Source organism: Hippocampus bargibanti, linkage group LG03, assembly GCF_051943395.1.
Source record: "Hippocampus bargibanti isolate YZ-2025 linkage group LG03, ASM5194339v1, whole genome shotgun sequence".
NCBI classification, from domain to species: Eukaryota; Metazoa; Chordata; class Actinopteri; order Syngnathiformes; family Syngnathidae; genus Hippocampus; species Hippocampus bargibanti.
In genome coordinates this window covers 2,984,843-3,003,802 of record NC_142736.1, presented here as the reverse complement: position 1 = coordinate 3,003,802, position 18,960 = coordinate 2,984,843, and the positions used below count along the sequence as shown (strand labels likewise).

Here is an 18,960-nt window from a genome sequence, read left to right as displayed (position 1 = left end):
ATACATAAATACATCAATAAATAAACAAATGGATGACTAAATAAATAGATGAATAAAAAAATAAACAGATCAATGGATAAATAAATACATGTACATTGATAGATAAATAGATAATAAATAATGAATAAATAGATGAGTACACAAATAGATAAATAAACACAGAGATGGATAGAATAGATAAATAAATAGACAGTTAAAAAATAAATACATAAATATACATAATAAATAATTTAATAAATAAATATAGATAAACAAACACATGGATGGATGAAAAATAGACAATTACAAAATAAAGAATAATTTATTAAAATTAAAAAGATGAATAAACATATAGATGAGTAAATAAATAGATAAATAAACAAATAGATGAACAATAAATTAATAAATTTCAAAACTTTGCTGCTGTGTAATGTAAATTTCTCCACTGCAAGACTCAGAAAGGTAAATCCAATCCAACAAATAGAGAAATAAATAAATAAATACATAAATAAATACATAAATACATATAATAAATACATAGATGAGTACATAAATAGACAAATAAACAAATACACACAAATACATAAATAAATAGGCAAATAAGCATGCTGATGAACCAAATTCGTTCCATAAAATTGCATATGGCCGCAGGGTTTTCACCCAGACATGCCGCATAACATTTAACTCACTCGACACATTTCAATTTCAAACACCCCCCACGAAAGCACTCATTTTGAATACCTAAGTACCATATTTATCATTTTCAGGTCATCTCTCCCCCCTTTGAAATGTCACTTTCACTTTTTATCATGACATCGACCCACTGACCCCTTCGCTCCCCCATACTCCACACCCCCATTTCTTCTTCAAAGTGACAAGCTACCTCCAGCTATGCTAAGCCATGTACCATCCCCCACCTCCGCAGTGCCCCGGAGGTAGCACATAAAACTTGGTTGTGTCACATGACCAGCTGTTAGGATGTAAACAAACCCACACGTATATGCTCACGCGCATCCACGCATATAAAACACACAGTGGCCTATTCAAATGTGGCGCAGGCTATTTTTAGTTCTACGTTCCCGTCTTCACTAGAGATGCGATTCTTTGCTGAAAAGAACTCCAGTCATTTGTCTAATGTGTGAAATATGTCTTCTTTCTTTTTTCCCCGCATGCACTTTGACCCCCTGCACAACTTGACCAGGAATCAGTCCAAGGTAATGCCGACGCTGACGATGTCAGCGGTGAGCTCATTTTTGCTGCTCGTGAGTCACCCCTGGCCTGTAAACGACAACACGGCTTGTGTTGGGAATGACTCCCTGTCTGCAAATGGGAACAGCGTATTCGCTTTGTGTTGTACATTCACACCATAGCAACGGCTTATCGTAGTTATTTGCTTACAGCTGTGTGTGCTCTCCAGGTTTTTGCCTACGACTACTGCTTCTGGTCCATGGACGAATCGGATCAAGAGAAATTCGCCGGTCAGTTTGCCTAAAACACAGGTGTCAAAGTCAAGGCCCGCGGGCCAAATCCGGCCCGTCACATCATTTCTTTCGGCCCGCGAAAGCAAATCAAACTTGTTAAATTCCATGATGATTGCTAAAATCTGAGCCAAAATTTCATATTTTTGGATGTCAACCACAATAAAAGTCATTATTCTTGACTTCAAATTTGAAAACGAGTTATTCATTAATTTGCTGTGTGCTCTATATGTAATATTTGAAGGGATTTAAACATTCTAATGGGTTCCCCAAATTCATAACGGCCCTCGAGAGGAAACCATAACTACAATGTGGCCCGCGGCAAAAAATGACTCTGACACCCCTGGCCTAAAACATCCTCGGCATGAGTGGTGAACGATATATGGAAAGGATGTCGCTTGCCTTCATAGATATGGAATTGTGTACTACTACTAATGATATATCAGATTTATATAAAGCTTCCCTCGAGACCGTATTTATTAAGCTATCTAGCTAGCTATCTAGCAATCTATCTAGTTAGCTATCTAGGTAGCTAGCTGGCTCTATTTATTTATTTATTACTTTTTATGTACCTATCTATTTATGTACTATTTTTTATTTTTTTTGTTTATGTATGTATTTATTTATCTATATATGTATTTCTGTTGTTATTTGTTTTTTTATTGATTTATCTATTTATGTATTTGTTTTTATTTATTTATTTATTTATTTATTCCATATTTATTTATTTATTTGTATATTTTTATATTTTTTTTTTTGTGTATTTATTTATTTATTCATCTATTTATTTATGTATTTATTTATTTATTATCTCCATCTACCCATCTGACTCTTTCTCTAGTTATCATCCATGTTTTTTTAAATATATACTGCATAGATATGTTTATGTACTTGATATGTTTTTTTATATTTTGTTTACTATTTATAGTAAAAAAAACTATTATATAGTAAAAATAATTAATGTAATTATAAATAATTGATATACTTTTTTTACTGTAAGGAGTAGTGCAGGAAGGATCTATTAATTTATTTATTTACTTATTTGTTTTTTTTAATTTAGCTATTTATTATTTATATGATCATATGATTATTTAATTAATTAATTAAGTAATTTATTAGGTACTGTATTAATTAGTTCATCGATTGATTAAATAATTACAGTAAAGTGTCGTTATATCGATATTCTCGGGAGTCGGAAAAAATATCGATATAACCGGACTATCGATATATCCGATCCTGCGGCATGTAAATTTTCTCCTTGCGTTCATAGAAATAGTATCGTAATATGCAGTACTATCGATATAACCGATATCGATATAACAAGACTTTAATAATAATAATAATAATCCATTTAATTTCTAAGCGCCTTTCTGTAATTAATTTGTACCAAAAATGTTTTACATTTTACAGTATGGAATATTGTTCATTGTACCAATCTACATGTTTATAAAAGTAAGATTGTGTGACTAAGAGCTAAGAAATAGGGTTGAAAATATTTGTGAGATAACACAATTGGGATAAATTGAGATGTGCAAAAGACTAAAAGCAAGTATGACGTGTATGTCTCACCAGGTCAGGAGGTGGTGTTTCAGTGCCTTGGAGAAAGTCTTCTTCATAACGCCTTCCTTGGCTACAACGCCTGTATCTTTGCCTATGGACAAACCGGTAAGTTTCTTCACAACAAATGAGGTGAGGCTATCATCCAAAGCTGCTCAGTGCGAATCTCTTGCAATATCAATCAATTTAAAGTCGAGTTTCTCTTAAATGACACCTTCCTTCTCTTGTTTTTTTTTTTTTTTTTTTTTTTTTGCTTACATAGGTTCCGGAAAGTCCTACACGATGATGGGTTCGGGGGACCAACCGGGTCTCATTCCCCGACTTTGTAGCGCTTTGTTTGACCGCACGCAGAAGGAGCAACGTGAGCAGGAGAAGTTCACCGTCGAGGTCTCCTACATGGAAATCTACAATGAAAAGGTTCGCGATCTGCTGGATCCCAAAGGGTACGTCCACCACCTGATCCCGGTTCTAATTGTTTCATCCGCACTGCTGAAATTAATGTGCTCAAATGACATATTTATTTATTTGATCGTTAGTTAGTTAGTTAGTAAGCTGGCTAGTTAGTTATTTAGCTTGCTGGCTAGTTAGTTTGCTAGCTAGTTGGCTAGATATCTGGCTTGTTAGCTAGCTGGCTAGTTAGCTAGATACCTGGTCAATTAGTTAGCTAGCTGGTGAGTTAGTTAGCTAGCTGTTAGTTAGTTAGCTACCTTGCTGGCTAGTTAGTTAGCTAGTTTGCGGCTACCTACCCAGCTAGCTAGCTAACTAACTAGCCATCTAGATAGCTAACTAACTAGCCGGCTAGCTAACTAACTAGCCAGCTAGCTAACTAATTAGCCCGCTCGCTGACGAATTAGCCGTCTTGCTAGCGCAAATTCGCGTCATATTTTCAATCCCCGAATAAATTAGCGAATGGCAGTGAAGGAGTTAAGAGGGTGACAAATTACTGGGTAAGGCCAGCTGCCACGTGTGGTCACTACTTTTGTTCATTGGTGGAATTCAGGTCATGTCCAGCACTAAACCAGCACCACAGGCCCGCTGCCGGTGACCCACCTTTGACTCGACTCGACCTTTTTGCCTGTTTGCCTTTAAAAAAAAAAAGCATTCCATCTGACAACCATATGCGCCATGCCATAGATGGAATTCTCAGTCCAAATCAGGGGGTGGGGTCAAAGGTCACCAACCGGGGTACAGTTGCCTGGTCAGAACCGCGACACTGAAAATCTTCATTGTTCACCGTTTTTGTTTTCTTGACAGCGGCAGACACACGCTGAGAGTGAGAGAACATAAAGTCTTGGGTCCGTATGTGGATGGCCTATCTCGGCTAGCCGTGGCTAGCTACAAGGTGAGCTTTGTCTTTATGCGCCTTTCTTTTCAATTGTTAAGCAATTCGATCATTGACAGGACATCGAGGTACTGATGTCAGAAGGTAATAAGTCTCGCACCGTTGCTGCCACCAACATGAACGAGGAGAGCAGTCGATCGCATGCCGTCTTCAACATTATCCTCACGCACACCTTGACGGACGTCCAATCTGGGGTAAGTTACATCCACATAAACAGGTAACTTCATAACATAGTTAGGATAGATTACAATTTTATTTGGTGATCTGTGTTATGACCTGTCATTGGTCTGATGCAGTTGAAAGTGAAGACGAGGCCTCACTGGTTTTGTTCCTTGATCTCATTGATGGTCACAAAGCCGTCACTGGCAAATTATGTTAATAATTGACAGCCACCGCCGCAGTTTCCAAGGCTGCCGCAGTCCTTCGCGGCATTTTTGTTTCTATTTCTCATCAGCAAACATTGATAAATTTACACTGCTTGGTTCAACTGAACAACCAGAAAAGAGTTTTTTTTGTTTTTGCCCGAAAGTGGCAATTTTAATCAGCATCATGACAGCATAAATTACAAAAAAAAACTCTAAATCAGGCGTTTTCCAAACGTCAACTCAAGACATTGGAGAAATATTATACACCAAGGGTATCAAACTCATTTTTTGCAGCGGGCCACATTGTAGTTACGGTTGCCTCTGGTTATGAATTTGGGGAAGCCATTAGAATGTTTCACCACCACCACATAAATAAATAAAGACACAATAAATTGGTAAATAAATAAATAAAGATTGGATTGGATGTACCTTCATTTGTCTCGCAGTGGAGAAATTTCGTGGCGCCATCTTGAAGTCAAAAGAGCCAAAAAAAAAACAAAATAACAAGATAAAAAAGAAAATAAACAATAAATGAATAGATGAGTATGTAAATAGATAAATAAACAAATGGATAAAAATAGATGAATAAACAAATATACAAATAAATAAATAAAAATATGAATGAAAAAAAATTTGATGTGCATTGCCTTATCCCTTAAAAAAATACTGCTTTTAGCTAGCTAGCTAACTTTCTATCTATTTGAGTTATTTTGGGTTGAGTGAACGCTGGCGCGTGTGGTTGCCACTGCTTACCCACAGAAAAAAAACGTATCCTGTGACTGTAAAGTGACCATGATAGTTTTGAAAGGTGCTTAGAAATGAAATGTATTATTATTATTATTATAATTAGATACATAAACAAATAGATGAATAAATAAAAAATAGTCAAATAGATAAATACCTTAAAAATTGGTAAATAAAGACAATAATAAATAAATAGATGAGTACATAGATAAATAAACAAATACATGGATAAAAATAGATCAATAAACAAATAGACAAACAATTAAATAAAAAAATGTGTACATACATAAATATATAGATGAATAAACAAATAGATAAATAAACAAATACATAAATAAACAAATAGATGACTAAACATATTACATATAGAGCGCACAAACAATTAATGAATAACTCATTTTCAAATTTGAAATAAAAAATAATGACTGTTATTGTGGTTTACATACGACAATTTGAAATTTTGGTTCGGACTTTGATTTGCTTTCACGGGCCGAATAAAAGGACGTGGAAGGACCAGTTTTTGCCCACGGGCCTTAAGTTTGACACCTGTGTTACTTAACCTCCAATGTGAGTGCAGTTAGGTGATGTCATCAAACTACACCGATTAGTGATGTATGCCCAAACATGTACATTGAGCGGATTTCAATTCATTTCAGTGGACAATGATTGCGTAAATGATTGCTCACGAGAAGAGTCAAACTTGTCAATCAAGATGTTCAATGTAAATTGGGAACTTTTGGAAACCACCTTCATTGCCAGTAAACAACGAGCTTCAACGTGGCGATTAGTCAGTTTGCTGAGAAAAAAAAAACATATTTACAACCCCTCTCAAAGATTAGAGATTGGTCAGACTCTTTTTTGATGTGCGACTCACAATAGCCTATTGCAGGGGTGTCAAAGTCATTTTTTGCCGCGGGCCACATTGTAGTTATGGTTTCCTCTCGAGGGCCGTTATGAATTTGAGGAACCCATTAGAATGTTTAAATCCCTTCAAATATTACATATAGAGCACACAGCAAATTAATGAATAACTCGTTTTCAAATCTGAAGTCAAGAATAATGACTTTTATTGTGGTTGACATCCAAAAATATGACATTTTGGCTCAGATTTTAGCAATCATTATGGAATTTAACAAGTTTGATTTGCTTTTGCGGGCCGAAAAAAATTGTGGCGGGCCGGATTTGGCCCGCGGGCCTTGACTTTGACACCTGTGGCCTATTGTATTGCCGAGGCGCATCATCAACGTTGCTCACGGCCTCAAACGCATATTTTTTAATGCAGCAAATGAGCCATAAATCATATGATCCCTTTGCCTTCTCTGTTTTTTTTTCTCTCTCTCTCTTTTTTTTTCTATTTTGCAGACAAGTGGTGAGAAAGTAAGTCGACTGAGTCTGGTGGACTTGGCTGGAAGTGAGCGAGCTGCCAAAACCGGAGCGGCCGGAGAGCGTCTCAAAGAGGGAAGCAACATCAACAAGTATGAATCAGATCATGATGAGTTAAAAAAAATACAATAATAATAATAATGATTTAGTACATTTTATATTGTAGTTATAGGGGTTGTGCTTTGTGCTGCTTTTTGTTTTAGTATCAAAAACTTATTACATCATCAAAGTTGCTGAGTTAGCATACAGTAAAGTCTCGTTATATCGATATTCAAGGGAGTCCGAAAAAATATCGATATAACCAGGACTATCGATATATCCGACCCTGTTTGCATGTAATTTTCTCTGTGCGTGCATAGAAATAGTATCGATATAACCGGGACTATCGATATATCCGATATCGATATAACGAGACTTTACTGTATTTGTTGTTCAAATATTTGGCTAGAACACAAAGTACAAGAACAACAAGGCTCCAACAGGGCTGCAACCTTTTTTTTTTAGGATGGGCGTAGTAGAAAATGGATAATTTCTTTTTAGGATAATAAAAACGCCCTGCTGTACATATACAGTAATTTGTGTTCCAATCTACTTATACAACCAAATCATACACATTTAGGAATGCACGAGGATATGAATTAATGAATAACTATTTTTCAAATTTGAAGTAAAACATAATGAGTGTTTTTGTGGATTACGTGGGACAATTTGGAATGTTGGTTCGGATTTAGCAAGCATCATGTAATTTCACGAGTTTGATTTGCTTTCGCGGGCCGAATACAATGATGTGGCGGGCCAGATTTGGCCCCCGGGCCTTAACTTTGACACATGTCTTAAAGGACAACCAACACCATTTTTTTGTTTCGTTTTATGCCGTGTAATCTTTGTAAAATACGCTCAGTAGATGTCATTTGAAGTGATTTTACAAATTATGGACACAATTTGTCCGTAGGTGTCGGTTGTCCTTTTAAGTGAATGAAAAACGTCACCACTACAGTGCTGACAGTGCTACAGGGCAACTTTTTGCTCAAGAGCATCTCGACGCTAACTCAAAAGCAGACCAGCCGCCATTTTGAATACATCCCGAATTCTTAGAAATTGACTTCAAAATGTCCGCCACTTTACAACCCTCGTAACATAAAGATGTTTTATTCTAGCTTAAGTTGTGTTTGTTTGCCTGTCAGGTCGCTGACTACTCTTGGCTTGGTGATCTCTGCTCTGGCAGAGCAAGGAACTGCCAAAAACAAGACCAAATTTGTTCCTTACCGAGATTCTGTTCTCACATGGCTACTGAAGGTATAAACATGCATTTCTGGCCTACTCTCTTTTTTTTAATATTATTTTATTTTTATACTTGTCATTTCTGCTTTCGAAGGACTGTCTCGGCGGCAACAGCCGCACGGCGATGGTTGCCACGGTGAGCCCGGCCGCTGACAATTACGAGGAGACGCTCTCCACGCTGCGATACGCCGACCGGGCTAAAAGTATCGTCAACCACGCCGTGGTCAACGAGGACCCCAATGCTCGCATCATCCGGGAGCTTCGTGAGGAAGTGGAGAAACTGCGAGTGCAGCTCACTCAAGCGGAGGTGAGATTCCTTTTGCGATGATCAACCGAGATCTTCATCGTATTTTAACATGTCTTTTTTTTGTGTCGATTCCATGCAGTCCTTGAAAGCACCAGAGCTCAAGGAACGCCTGGAAGAGTCTGAGAAGTTGATTCACGAGATGACCGTCACGTGGGAGGATAAGCTTCGCAAAACGGAGGAGGTTGCACAGGTAACTAGACCAGCATGTAGGAATATTGGGCAGTACGGTGAGGAAATGCTTTCTTGTTACTCATCCAGTTATGAATATGAAGCGCTGGTCAGACCTCTAGCAATGTTTTTCCCTTCCACCAGGGGGCAGCATTTGCCTTTTGTCCATGTTAGCCCTTTGTTACAGTGTGAGCTGTTGTGAAAACGCGATATAAATCAAAATGTATGCATTGTATTGTATTTTGTATCGCCATCCCCATTTCAAGCTCAGAAAACTCCAGACCTGTATTATTTAGGCTGGCTGGCTAGCTAGCTAGCTATCTAAGCTGGTTAGCTATTAGCTATCTATTGGCTTGCTAGCTAGATTTCTTCTGCATTTTCTCGGACGCTACATTGGAGTCCTGACGGCTCAAATTTATTCGGAAGGACTTCTTTAATCGATTGCAAACATGTATGCTTTCCTCTTCAGAACTATTTGAATCATATTCATAACTGGATGTGTAACAAGAAAGCATATTCTCCGAATCTGAAGCCATTGTTTTAATTCTCCAGCAATGCAAGACGTCTTGGCGTGACATCTCGAAAAAAGGGGGCGGGACCTTCTAAAACTGGCCACTTCCGGGTTCAATTTGAAGAAGTTTTTAGGCACTTTAAGTCACAGGTGTCAAAGTCAAGGCCCTCGGGCCAAATCCGGTCCGCCACATCATTTTTTTCGGCCCGTGAAAGCAAATCAAACTTGTTAAATACCATGATGATTGCTAAAATATGAGCCAAAATTTCATATTTTTGGATGTCAACCACAATAAAAGTCATTATTCTTGACTTCAGATTTGAAAACGAGGTATTCATTAATTTGCTGTGTGCTCTATATGTAATATTTGGAGGGATTTAAACATTCTAATGGGTTCCCCAAATTCATAACGGCCCTCGAGAGGAAACCATAACAACAATGTGGCCCGCGGCAAAAAATGACTTTGACACCCCTGCTTTAAGTCATTTTTATTGGTGTTTTGCATTTGACTAAAAATATCATCCTGCGTGTTTTGGGTATTTTAGATGCTATGAAACGTTTTTCTGATGTCAGTTAGGAAATAAAAAAGCGCTGTCGGTTGTCCTTTAAATCACGATATGTTGTCTTTAAAGGCACGTCAGAAGCAGCTGGAGAGTCTTGGCATTTCCCTTCAGTCGTCCGGCATCAAAGTAGGCGACGATAAAAGCTTCCTGGTCAACTTAAATGCGGACCCGGCGCTCAACGAGCTGCTGGTGTACTATTTAAAGGTACGCGCATATCACGACGACGATTCCATAAAAATGCATTCTGCTCATCTTGATTATTCATTTTCAGGAGGATCACACCCAGGTGGGCTCGGCAGACTCTCAGGACATCCAGCTGTGCGGCATGGGCATCCAGGCCGAGCATTGCGTGATTGACATTAGCGCCGACACTGCCGTCATCCTCACCCCGTATCCCAATGCTCGGTAATGATCACAAACACCGTTTACTACACAAGTATATTTTGTCTCTAAATTCTCTTGTCATTTTTTTTTTTTTTTTTGCGGGACTTTGACCCGGTATGGCTTCAAAGCCTTGACAAAATTTTGAGGGACTATTTCAAGTGACTCATATACCACCCACATGGCTGTGTGTGTGTGTTTGTGTGTGTTTTTAAACACTCTTGACACATGAAAAAACTTGCATCACCGTATCCATTTTTACCCATTTTTTCAAAGAAGACATATTCTTTACTATTTATTTATCTGTTAGATATCTATACTAGCTGGCTATCTATTTGCTATATTTTAGCTATATAGCTACCTGGCTATCCACCTGACTAGCTGGCTATCTATTAGCTATATACATATATATAGCTGGCTATATGTTAGCTATCTATTAGCTATACAGCAATCTGGCTATCGAGCTGACTAGCTGGCTATCTATTTGCTATCTTTTAGCGATATAGCTACCTGGCTATCCAGTTGACTAGCTGGCTATCTATTAGCTATATAGATAGTACAGATGACAGCTGAAACAAACCTTTTCATCGATGGACCACTCTTGCATGACTGAGAGCATACACAGACGTATGAGCTATATAGCTATCTGGCTATCTAGCTAACTAGCTGGCTATCTACTAGCTATATAGCTATCTGGTATATATCTGGCTAGCTGGCTTTCTATTACCTATATATTAGCTATATAGATAGTACAGATGACGGCTGAAGAAACATTTTCATTCGTGGACCACTCCTGTATGACTGAGAGCTTACACAAACATATTAGCTATATAGCTATCTGGCTATCTAGCTGACTAGCTGGCTATCTATTAGCTATATATCTATCTGGCTATCTAGCTGGCTATCTGGCTATCTATTAGATAGGAAGATAGCTAGCTAGCTAGCTAATAGATAGCTATTTCAGTTACTTCCGGGTTGAGTGACCGCTGGCGCATGTGGCTGCCGCTGCTCACCCACAAGAAAGCTTATCCTCTGACTGTAAAGTGACCTTCAGAGTTTTGAAAGCCGCTTATAAATGACATATATGATGATTATTGTATTTTTTTTTATTATTTATGTTTGATGTTTTATGTGTTTATTTTTTATTTTGTGTTCATGTATGTGTTTATTTATTTTTTGTTTTTATTTATTTATGTATTGTTTTTTTTTTTTTTCTATGGGGGAAAATTGAGTCATGGCTGCTGACAGTAGTTGTGAGACCGGTTGTATAACGTGCACCAGCGTATAAGGCGCAGGATCATCTTTTGAAGAAAATCAAGGCTTTTGGGTGTTCGTTTAACTTACTAGTTATTTGCAATTAACTTTTTTTTGCGTTGTTCGAGTGATGAAAAAATGGCAGTAATGTGTAATCCAAACCAAAATTAAATCTTGCAGGACATGTGTAAATGGCTCTCCCGCCACCTGTGCGCTGCAGCTTCACCACGGTGATCGTATCCTTTGGGGAAACAACCATTTCTTCAGGTAATGAAGCCCCTTTCATTTTACACACTATGAATGGGCTTCACGTCAAAGCTTTTTTGAGCCTTACATCCTTTCTCTCGCAGGATCAACCTTCCCAAGCGACGCAGTCGAACTGCGGAGGACGAAGACGGTACCGGCGGCGTGATGAAGAAGAGCGGCAGCAGCGAGCAGCTGGATGCAGATGGCGATTCAGCCAGCGAAGTGTCCAGCGAAGTCAGTTTCTCCTACGAGTTTGCTCAGACTGAAGTCATGATGAAGGCACTGGGTAACAATGGTAAGCACATGTTGTTTTGTTTTCTAAATTCTAAAATAAGTACGAGTTAATCCTTGAGGAGAATTTGTTAGAGGTTACAAAAGATTTAAGAAAATGAAGCTCGTCCCTCTTCCAGCAAGACAATGGATTTTTTGCATCAACTATAATACAGTCAAACCTTGGTTTTCGACCATAATCCATTCCAGAAACCTGTTCAAAAACGGATTCCCATTATAATCAATCTCTACTTTTTATTTGTATTTATTTATTATTTTTTTTTTTTTTTTGTGATTGAACAGGACAAACACGCCAGCTCACAATGTAACGCTACTCGAGGATAATGCGTCGGTCACAATGACACGCAACAGGAAGTGACTTACAAGGAAGCGGAAGGTAGTCGAGTGGTGCATTCAGGGTGCGCTCAGATTGGTTTAGAACTGATTTTCAGTTGTAAACCAACGCATTAAAAAAAAAAAACGCAATTTTTGGTTGAGAATCAAGACGTTCGAAAACCGAGGTTTAATAATAATAATACAGTGATACCTTGGTTTACGAACTTAATTGGTTCCCAGAGAGAGTGTGTAAGGCGAAAAGTGTGTATCCCAAAATTTAATTTCCCAAAGGAAACCATTAAAATGAGAATAATCCGTTCCCAGGTCCCCATAAAACATAATTTTCTACTTTCTAATTTTTTAAGCCTTAAAACTACACACAATATACCTTATTTATATTTTGCCTGAAATTTTGGTTCAGATTTTAGATAGATTAGATTAGATTAGATTAGATTAGATTAGATTAGATGCGCACATTTATTTGTCTCACAGTGGAGAAATGTACATTTCACAGCAGCAAAAACAAAATACAGGAGCTGCTGTAAAGGCAGCCACTCTCGCTGCGCCATCTTGACTGTATTCATGTATTTGAATGGCCCTGTCAAAGCCCAGACCTAAATCCAATTGGAGCGAAATTTGTTTTTCACAAACTTTTTTCCCCAAACATTTTGTGCTATCAGACCCAATGCAAAGTGTTCTGCAATCCCTGGAAAGACAACACGAAGAGGAGAAACGCTCGGCCCTGGAGCGCCAGAGGCAGATGTACGAGCAGGAGCTACAGCAGCTCCGTCGCAAGCTTAATCCGGACCGGCTTTCCGGAGGCCCCCCGGGACCGCCGGCTTTCGGCCAGCAATCTCACTATCGTAGCATGGAGAGGCTTAGCATGGGAGGCATGAGCCACTCCAGCAGCGCTCAAAGCAGACTTCGACAATGGAGTGAAGACAGGTTTGTCAAGTGGCACTTCAAGTTCGGTTGAGGTTAAATTGTCATGGGATATTTTCATATGTCACTTAAAGGACAACCGACGCCATTTTTTTTGTTTCCTAACTGCTTGATCTATTTATCCTTCAAACGTTCACCTGCAGGGAGGCTGTGTTGGTGAGGAGTTTGAGGCGACTGCGCGAGCAAATAGTCCGAGCCAACCTCCTGGCGCAAGAAGCCTGCTTCATTGCAGATGAGCTGGAACGCCACACCGAGTACCGAGTCACCCTACAGATCCCCTCTGACAACCTCAACGCCAATCGCAAGGTGTGGAACCTCAACTTCAGCCATATTTATCTTTCGAAATCACCGCGTTTGCAACGTCTCATCAAATCCAAAACCATCGAAGGGATTCTGTTACAGTGATACCTTGGCTTACGAACTTAATTGGTTCCCAGACAGAGTGTGTAAGGCGAAAAGTGTGTATCCCAAAAAATATTTTCCCATAGGAACCCATTAAAATGAGAATAATCCGTTCTCAGGTCCCCATAAAACATAATTTTCTACTTTCTAATTTTCTAAGCCTTAAAACGACACAAAATGTACCTTATTGTATGCATAATAAATGCGCTATGGTATTATAATTAAAGAAATAAACAGTACTGTATAATAAAGTCATTTTATTTACCTTTGTGATGGCCGATGGCTTGATGGAATGGAGTGGCCGGTTTTATCAGCATTAAACTCTTGATGAGGAACATTGCCTTCTTCTTTCACCATCTTGAAGAAAGATCCCTTGTACGTGCTTTCTCTGCGATAATTTTACCTAGTTCCTCATCAATTCTGTTCTGTTTAGCTGGGTTAATAGCTTTTTGCATCAAGTGTACCGATGAATTTTGCGGGTTATTTGTTTGATGGGATATTTTAATCTACCAGTCTGCAGTCTGCTTTTGAACTATCAAAGTTGAAACGAATCCAAATTTCACTGTTTTCTATCCATTTTGTCACTCTCTCTGTCGTCTGCTTGTCTCTTTAATGTTTAAACCACCTCCCTTCACTGCTGCGTTCTTGACCAATCACGTGGCTTTAACCGAAGACTGGTGGCGGGGAATAGAGGGGAAAAACAATTGGCTGTTAGGAGAACGGGCTTGTTCGCGAACGACACATCACTCATTGAGGCAGCTCCGTGTGTATCCAGAAAAATAGTTTGTATACCAAGGTAAAATGTTCATAAACGTAACATTCATGAACCGAAAAGCTCATAAGCCAAGGGGTTCGTAAACCAAGGTATCACTGTAGTACTTTTGCAAATTACATAAGAGGACAGGCTACCATTGATCATTCCCAGATTTTCAACTACATCCCGTCACTATGTGTGTGTGTTTTTTTTTTTTTTTTGTAGAGGGACGCCGTACTCAGCGAACCCGCCATTCAGGTGCGACGTCGCTGCCGCGGCAAGCAAATCTGGAGCTTAGAGAAAACTGAGAACCGGTTGGTTGACATGAGGGAGCTCTACCAAGAATGGCAGGAGTACCACCAGCACGACAATGACAACCCTGTAAGAAGTTAACAGTTCAAACTTGACGTTCAAAACCCAGGACGTTAAACACCTCAACCATCTCATCTTTGTCCTATCCAGGGAATGCGTTCATATTTCCGCCGGGCTGACCCTTTCTTTGATGAACAAGAGAACCATAGTCTGATCGGGGTGGCTAACGTCTTCCTATCCTGCCTTTTCTATGACGTCAAACTGCAGTACGCCGTGCCCATCATCAACCAGAAAGGCGAGGTAAAGGGATCACCGAGTTAATTTCCAATTTTTTGGTCTAACGTCTGTATAAGCTCCCAGTTGTACAGAGCGGTCCATCGATGAAAAGGTTTCTTGTGTCGCCATCTGTACCTCTTTGAAAGAGGCGACTAATGAAGCAGAATTGTGTTGTTTTTTTTTCAACCCAAAAAGCCTTTTTCACTTCAACATGAATGTGGTTGGCATGTCAATCATGAACAGACCAACAAAAATGCCCCAAAGTGATTGTTTCCCAATCATCGTAATTTCTAGCGGTTCTTAACTCATTCACTGCCAGACGATGCGCAAAAGTGTGTCCACTCCAGTGCCAGGGTTTTTGTCATTGTCACTCAAATTCCAGGACCCACAGAATATCAGATCAGAATCAGAATCATCTTTATTGCCAAGTACAGTGAGACCTCAACTTACGAACTTAATTGGTTCCCAGACAGAGTGTTTAAGGCGAAAAGTGTGTATCTCAAAAAAAGAATTCCTATAGGAAACCATTAAAATGGGAATAATCTGTTCCCGGGTTTCCATAAAATGTACTTTTCAACTAAATAAGCCTTAAAACTACACACAACATGCCTTATTATGTGTATAATAAATGTGCTATTGTATTGTAATGAAAGAAATACACTGAATTGTATCATAAAGTCACTTTATTTACATTTGTGATGGTCATTTATGGCTTGATGGAATGGCTTGGAGGTCGAAGGTCAAAGGGAATTGCTGTTTGGAAAGAGAGGCGCATTACATGAGGACTGTAATTAAAGAAATAAACTGGTGTAAAATAAAGTTTTATTTACCTTTTTGATGGTCGCTGATGGCTTGCACTCCTCGAGAGTGGGTAGGGCGGTGCCAATGATTTTTTTTTTCCGCCGTCCTAACTGTCCGTTGAAATTGGATTTTGTCCGTTTTTGTGGCAGCCCCGAACCAAACGGTGATGGAAGAATACAGGATGGATTCGATGACAGCCGTGTAGAAATGTTGCAGCACCTCCTGTGGCAGGCCATGCTTCTTTAGCAGCCTCAGGAAGTACATTCTCTGTTGGGCCTTTCTCAGGAAAAATATTGAGTTTTAGGACTACATAAACATTCAATGCAATGTAAGAAACCTTAGACTGGAGTTATTTGAGCTTGAAATGGATGGGGATGGTTGTACAAAAAGTAAATACTGCCCCCTGGTTGGAAGGAAAAACATTGCCAGAGGTCTGACCAGCGCTTTATCGGCTAATAAATTTGGGAATGGCAGTGAATGAGTTAAGGATGGCTCTCTGTTGTCGTTGTCAGGTGGCTGGGCGTCTCCATGTGGAAGTAGTGAGGGTAGGAGGCGGTCTGGACGACATCGCCGGAGGAGACGATCCTGACAACAACCCCGATTCAGAAATTCAGGACCGCAAACTCGTCTGTATGGTAAGTTCCAAATCCCCACAAGCGCCTATGTGTCAGTAAACTACCTCAATCAACTTTTATCTATTAGCTACCTAGCTAGCAAGCTATCTATTTGCTATCTATTAACTAGCTAGCTGGCTATTAGTTATCTGTTAGCTAGCTAGCGAACTTTCTATCTGAGTTATTCCGGGTTGAGTGAATGCTGGCTGGTCTGGCTATCTTTTAGCTATTTAGCTAGCTATCTGTTTGCTATCTATCAGCCATATCTAGCTTGCTATCTATCTAGCTAACTATTAGTGTATTATTAGCTAGCTAGATAACTTTCTATCTGAGTTTTTCCGGGTTGAGTGAATGCTGGCTCATGTTGCTATGTATTAGCTAGCTAACTTTCTATCTATTTGAGTTACTTCTGGGTTGAGTAAACGCTGGCGCGTGTGTCTGTCACTGCTCAACAGAAAAAACTAATCCTGTGACTGTAAAGTGACCTTGAGAGTTTTGAAAGGCGCTTAGAAATGTATATTATTATTATTAGTAGTAGTAGTAGTAGTAGTATTAGTATTAGTATTAGTATTTGTATTATTATTATTTTTATTTTTTTATTATTATTATTTATTTGTTATTAATTATTATTATTATGTATTGATATTTATTCTTATTTGTTTTATTATTATTATTATTATTATTATTATTATTATTATTATTATTATTATTATTCTTCTCATTCTCTCCAGATTAAAATCCTCCAGGCAACCGGTCTCCCGCAGTACCTGTCCAACTTTGTCTTCTGCCAATACTCCTTCTGGGACCAAGCCGAGCCCATCATCGTGGCCCCAGAGGTGGACCCGTCGTCGTTGTCGCCCAGCAACAAAGATCCACACTGCATGGTGGTGTTTGATAGCTGCAAGGAGCTCGCCGTATCCGTGTCCGAGGATTTTATTGAATACTTGACCGAGGGGGCCGTGGCCATCGAGGTGTTTGGACACAGGCAGGCGGACTCGGGAAGGAATCCTGCCCTGTGGGACCTCAGCATTATTCAAGCCAAGACGCGTACGTTACGAGACAGGTGAGTTTTGTTGTTGTTGTTGTTTTTTTTACGCCGTTATCGTTACAGTAAAGTCTGTTATGCATCTTATCTTTGTTTTGAAATGTCACTCTTCAACTCTTTGTTGTTACCACATTCAAAAATGTGGAGATGTACAGTGAAACCTCAGCTTACAAACGTAATTGGTTCCCAGAAAGTGTGTGCAAGGCAAAAAGTGTGTCTTCCAAACATTCATTTCGCACAGGAAACCATTAAAAATGAGAATAATACGTTTCCAGGTCCCCACAAAACATGATTTTCGACTAAATAAGCCTTAAAACTACACAAAATATACCTTATTTTATGTATAATAACAGTGTTTGAAACTCATGACAAAAAGTTAACGGACACCAGGGCAGACAACTCTGAAAAGTTGCCTGCCCGGCCATAAAGTTAGTTGCCTGCCCCATTTTTCAGAACTTATGTTCATTTGGCAATTTGCCGTGTATGAAAATTGCCAAATGAACGGCACGGCAGCCAATCAGAAGCTTGTTTCATGCTTCGGACTATACCGTGACTGTAACGTGTACTTGAAATTTTTGAAAAGCGCTTAGAAAGCGAGGAATCCACTTGGCTTGTAGCGGTTTGCTTGTAGCTTTTGTTTTATTGGATAAAACAAACGTTTGATTTGAATGTTTTTTTTTTTGTTTCTGAAAGAAGTTGTTGGCCACCCGGGGCGAGATGTTTTTAAAGTTATATGCCCGACGTAAAAGTTGTACGCCCTGGGCCTCCGGGCAGACGTTATTCCAAACACTGATAATATACATGCTATTGTATTGTAATTAAAGACATAAACTGTACAGTATAATAAGTCGTTTTATTTACCTTTGTGTGGTCGTTGATGTAGTTGCCTCTCGATGATATCCGAATGAAGTTGCCGTGCTTTCTCGGCGATAATACCCTCACTCGCACTGTCCCCTGCTAGCTGCTTTTCGTTAATCCAAATCAACAGAAGTTTTTCAACCTCTTCTATTGCCTGAGACCGTTGCTTAGACAACACAGAAACACCCTTAGCCACACGTAGCAATGGTCGACTTAGTATACTGATACTCGGACGTTAAGTCACACCTCGTCCGTGTTTCTGATTGATCTCCTTCTTCTGCTCGACGGTAATTTTCTTTTGTGTCCTCTTTGGCTGAACACTAGCCTGTGATGCGGTATTTTTCGGGCCCAAAAAAGCAAAAGTATCCACTCGATAGCAAACCACGTATGCACTCAGAGAAAGGGGGTGTGGAATAGTAGTCCGCCAGCTACGGGGATGCTGTTCGGCCGTGTGGTTTGGTATTCTTCCGCCGAAAACTAGTCCGCCGGCCATTGTGGCGCTCCGTGTGCTTCCCGAAAAACTTGTTACTATGCCAAGATCATATTCTCGCGAATTTAATGTTCGTAAGGTGAAAAGTTCGTTAGCTAAAGCATTCGTAAACCGAGGTATCACTGTGTGCTGTATTCGTTTTTGTCCCCGCAGGTGGAGTGAGGTAATGCGCCGGCTGGAACTATGGATTCAAATTCTCGAGATTAATGAAAATGGAGACTTTGTCCCGGTTGAAGTCATACCCGCCCGAGACGTCAACACCGGCGGAATCTTCCAGCTACGACAAGTACGGATGTACTAA

General features: G+C 39.3%; 1 protein-coding gene across 4 annotated transcripts in view; it reads left to right on the top strand.

The window, feature by feature from the left end:
- Positions 1-18,960, top strand: part of kif13ba (kinesin family member 13Ba) — a 54,772-nt gene that overhangs the window by 20,662 nt on the left and 15,150 nt on the right. For all 4 annotated transcript variants that reach the window (XM_088991518.1, XM_088991517.1, XM_088991516.1 and 1 more), the window contains exons 3-23: positions 1,181-1,193; positions 1,397-1,457; positions 3,030-3,122; positions 3,277-3,457; positions 4,269-4,356; positions 4,416-4,550; positions 6,828-6,940; positions 8,033-8,144; positions 8,224-8,436; positions 8,516-8,626; positions 9,748-9,882; positions 9,950-10,083; positions 11,494-11,580; positions 11,664-11,854; positions 12,846-13,110; positions 13,251-13,413; positions 14,489-14,644; positions 14,726-14,875; positions 16,165-16,287; positions 16,998-17,329; positions 18,813-18,945. In XM_088991518.1, the coding sequence (XP_088847644.1) occupies positions 1,181-1,193; positions 1,397-1,457; positions 3,030-3,122; positions 3,277-3,457; positions 4,269-4,356; positions 4,416-4,550; positions 6,828-6,940; positions 8,033-8,144; positions 8,224-8,436; positions 8,516-8,626; positions 9,748-9,882; positions 9,950-10,083; positions 11,494-11,580; positions 11,664-11,854; positions 12,846-13,110; positions 13,251-13,413; positions 14,489-14,644; positions 14,726-14,875; positions 16,165-16,287; positions 16,998-17,329; positions 18,813-18,945 (2,989 nt within the window). The remainder of the gene's footprint in view (positions 1-1,180; positions 1,194-1,396; positions 1,458-3,029; positions 3,123-3,276; positions 3,458-4,268; positions 4,357-4,415; positions 4,551-6,827; positions 6,941-8,032; positions 8,145-8,223; positions 8,437-8,515; positions 8,627-9,747; positions 9,883-9,949; positions 10,084-11,493; positions 11,581-11,663; positions 11,855-12,845; positions 13,111-13,250; positions 13,414-14,488; positions 14,645-14,725; positions 14,876-16,164; positions 16,288-16,997; positions 17,330-18,812; positions 18,946-18,960) is intronic.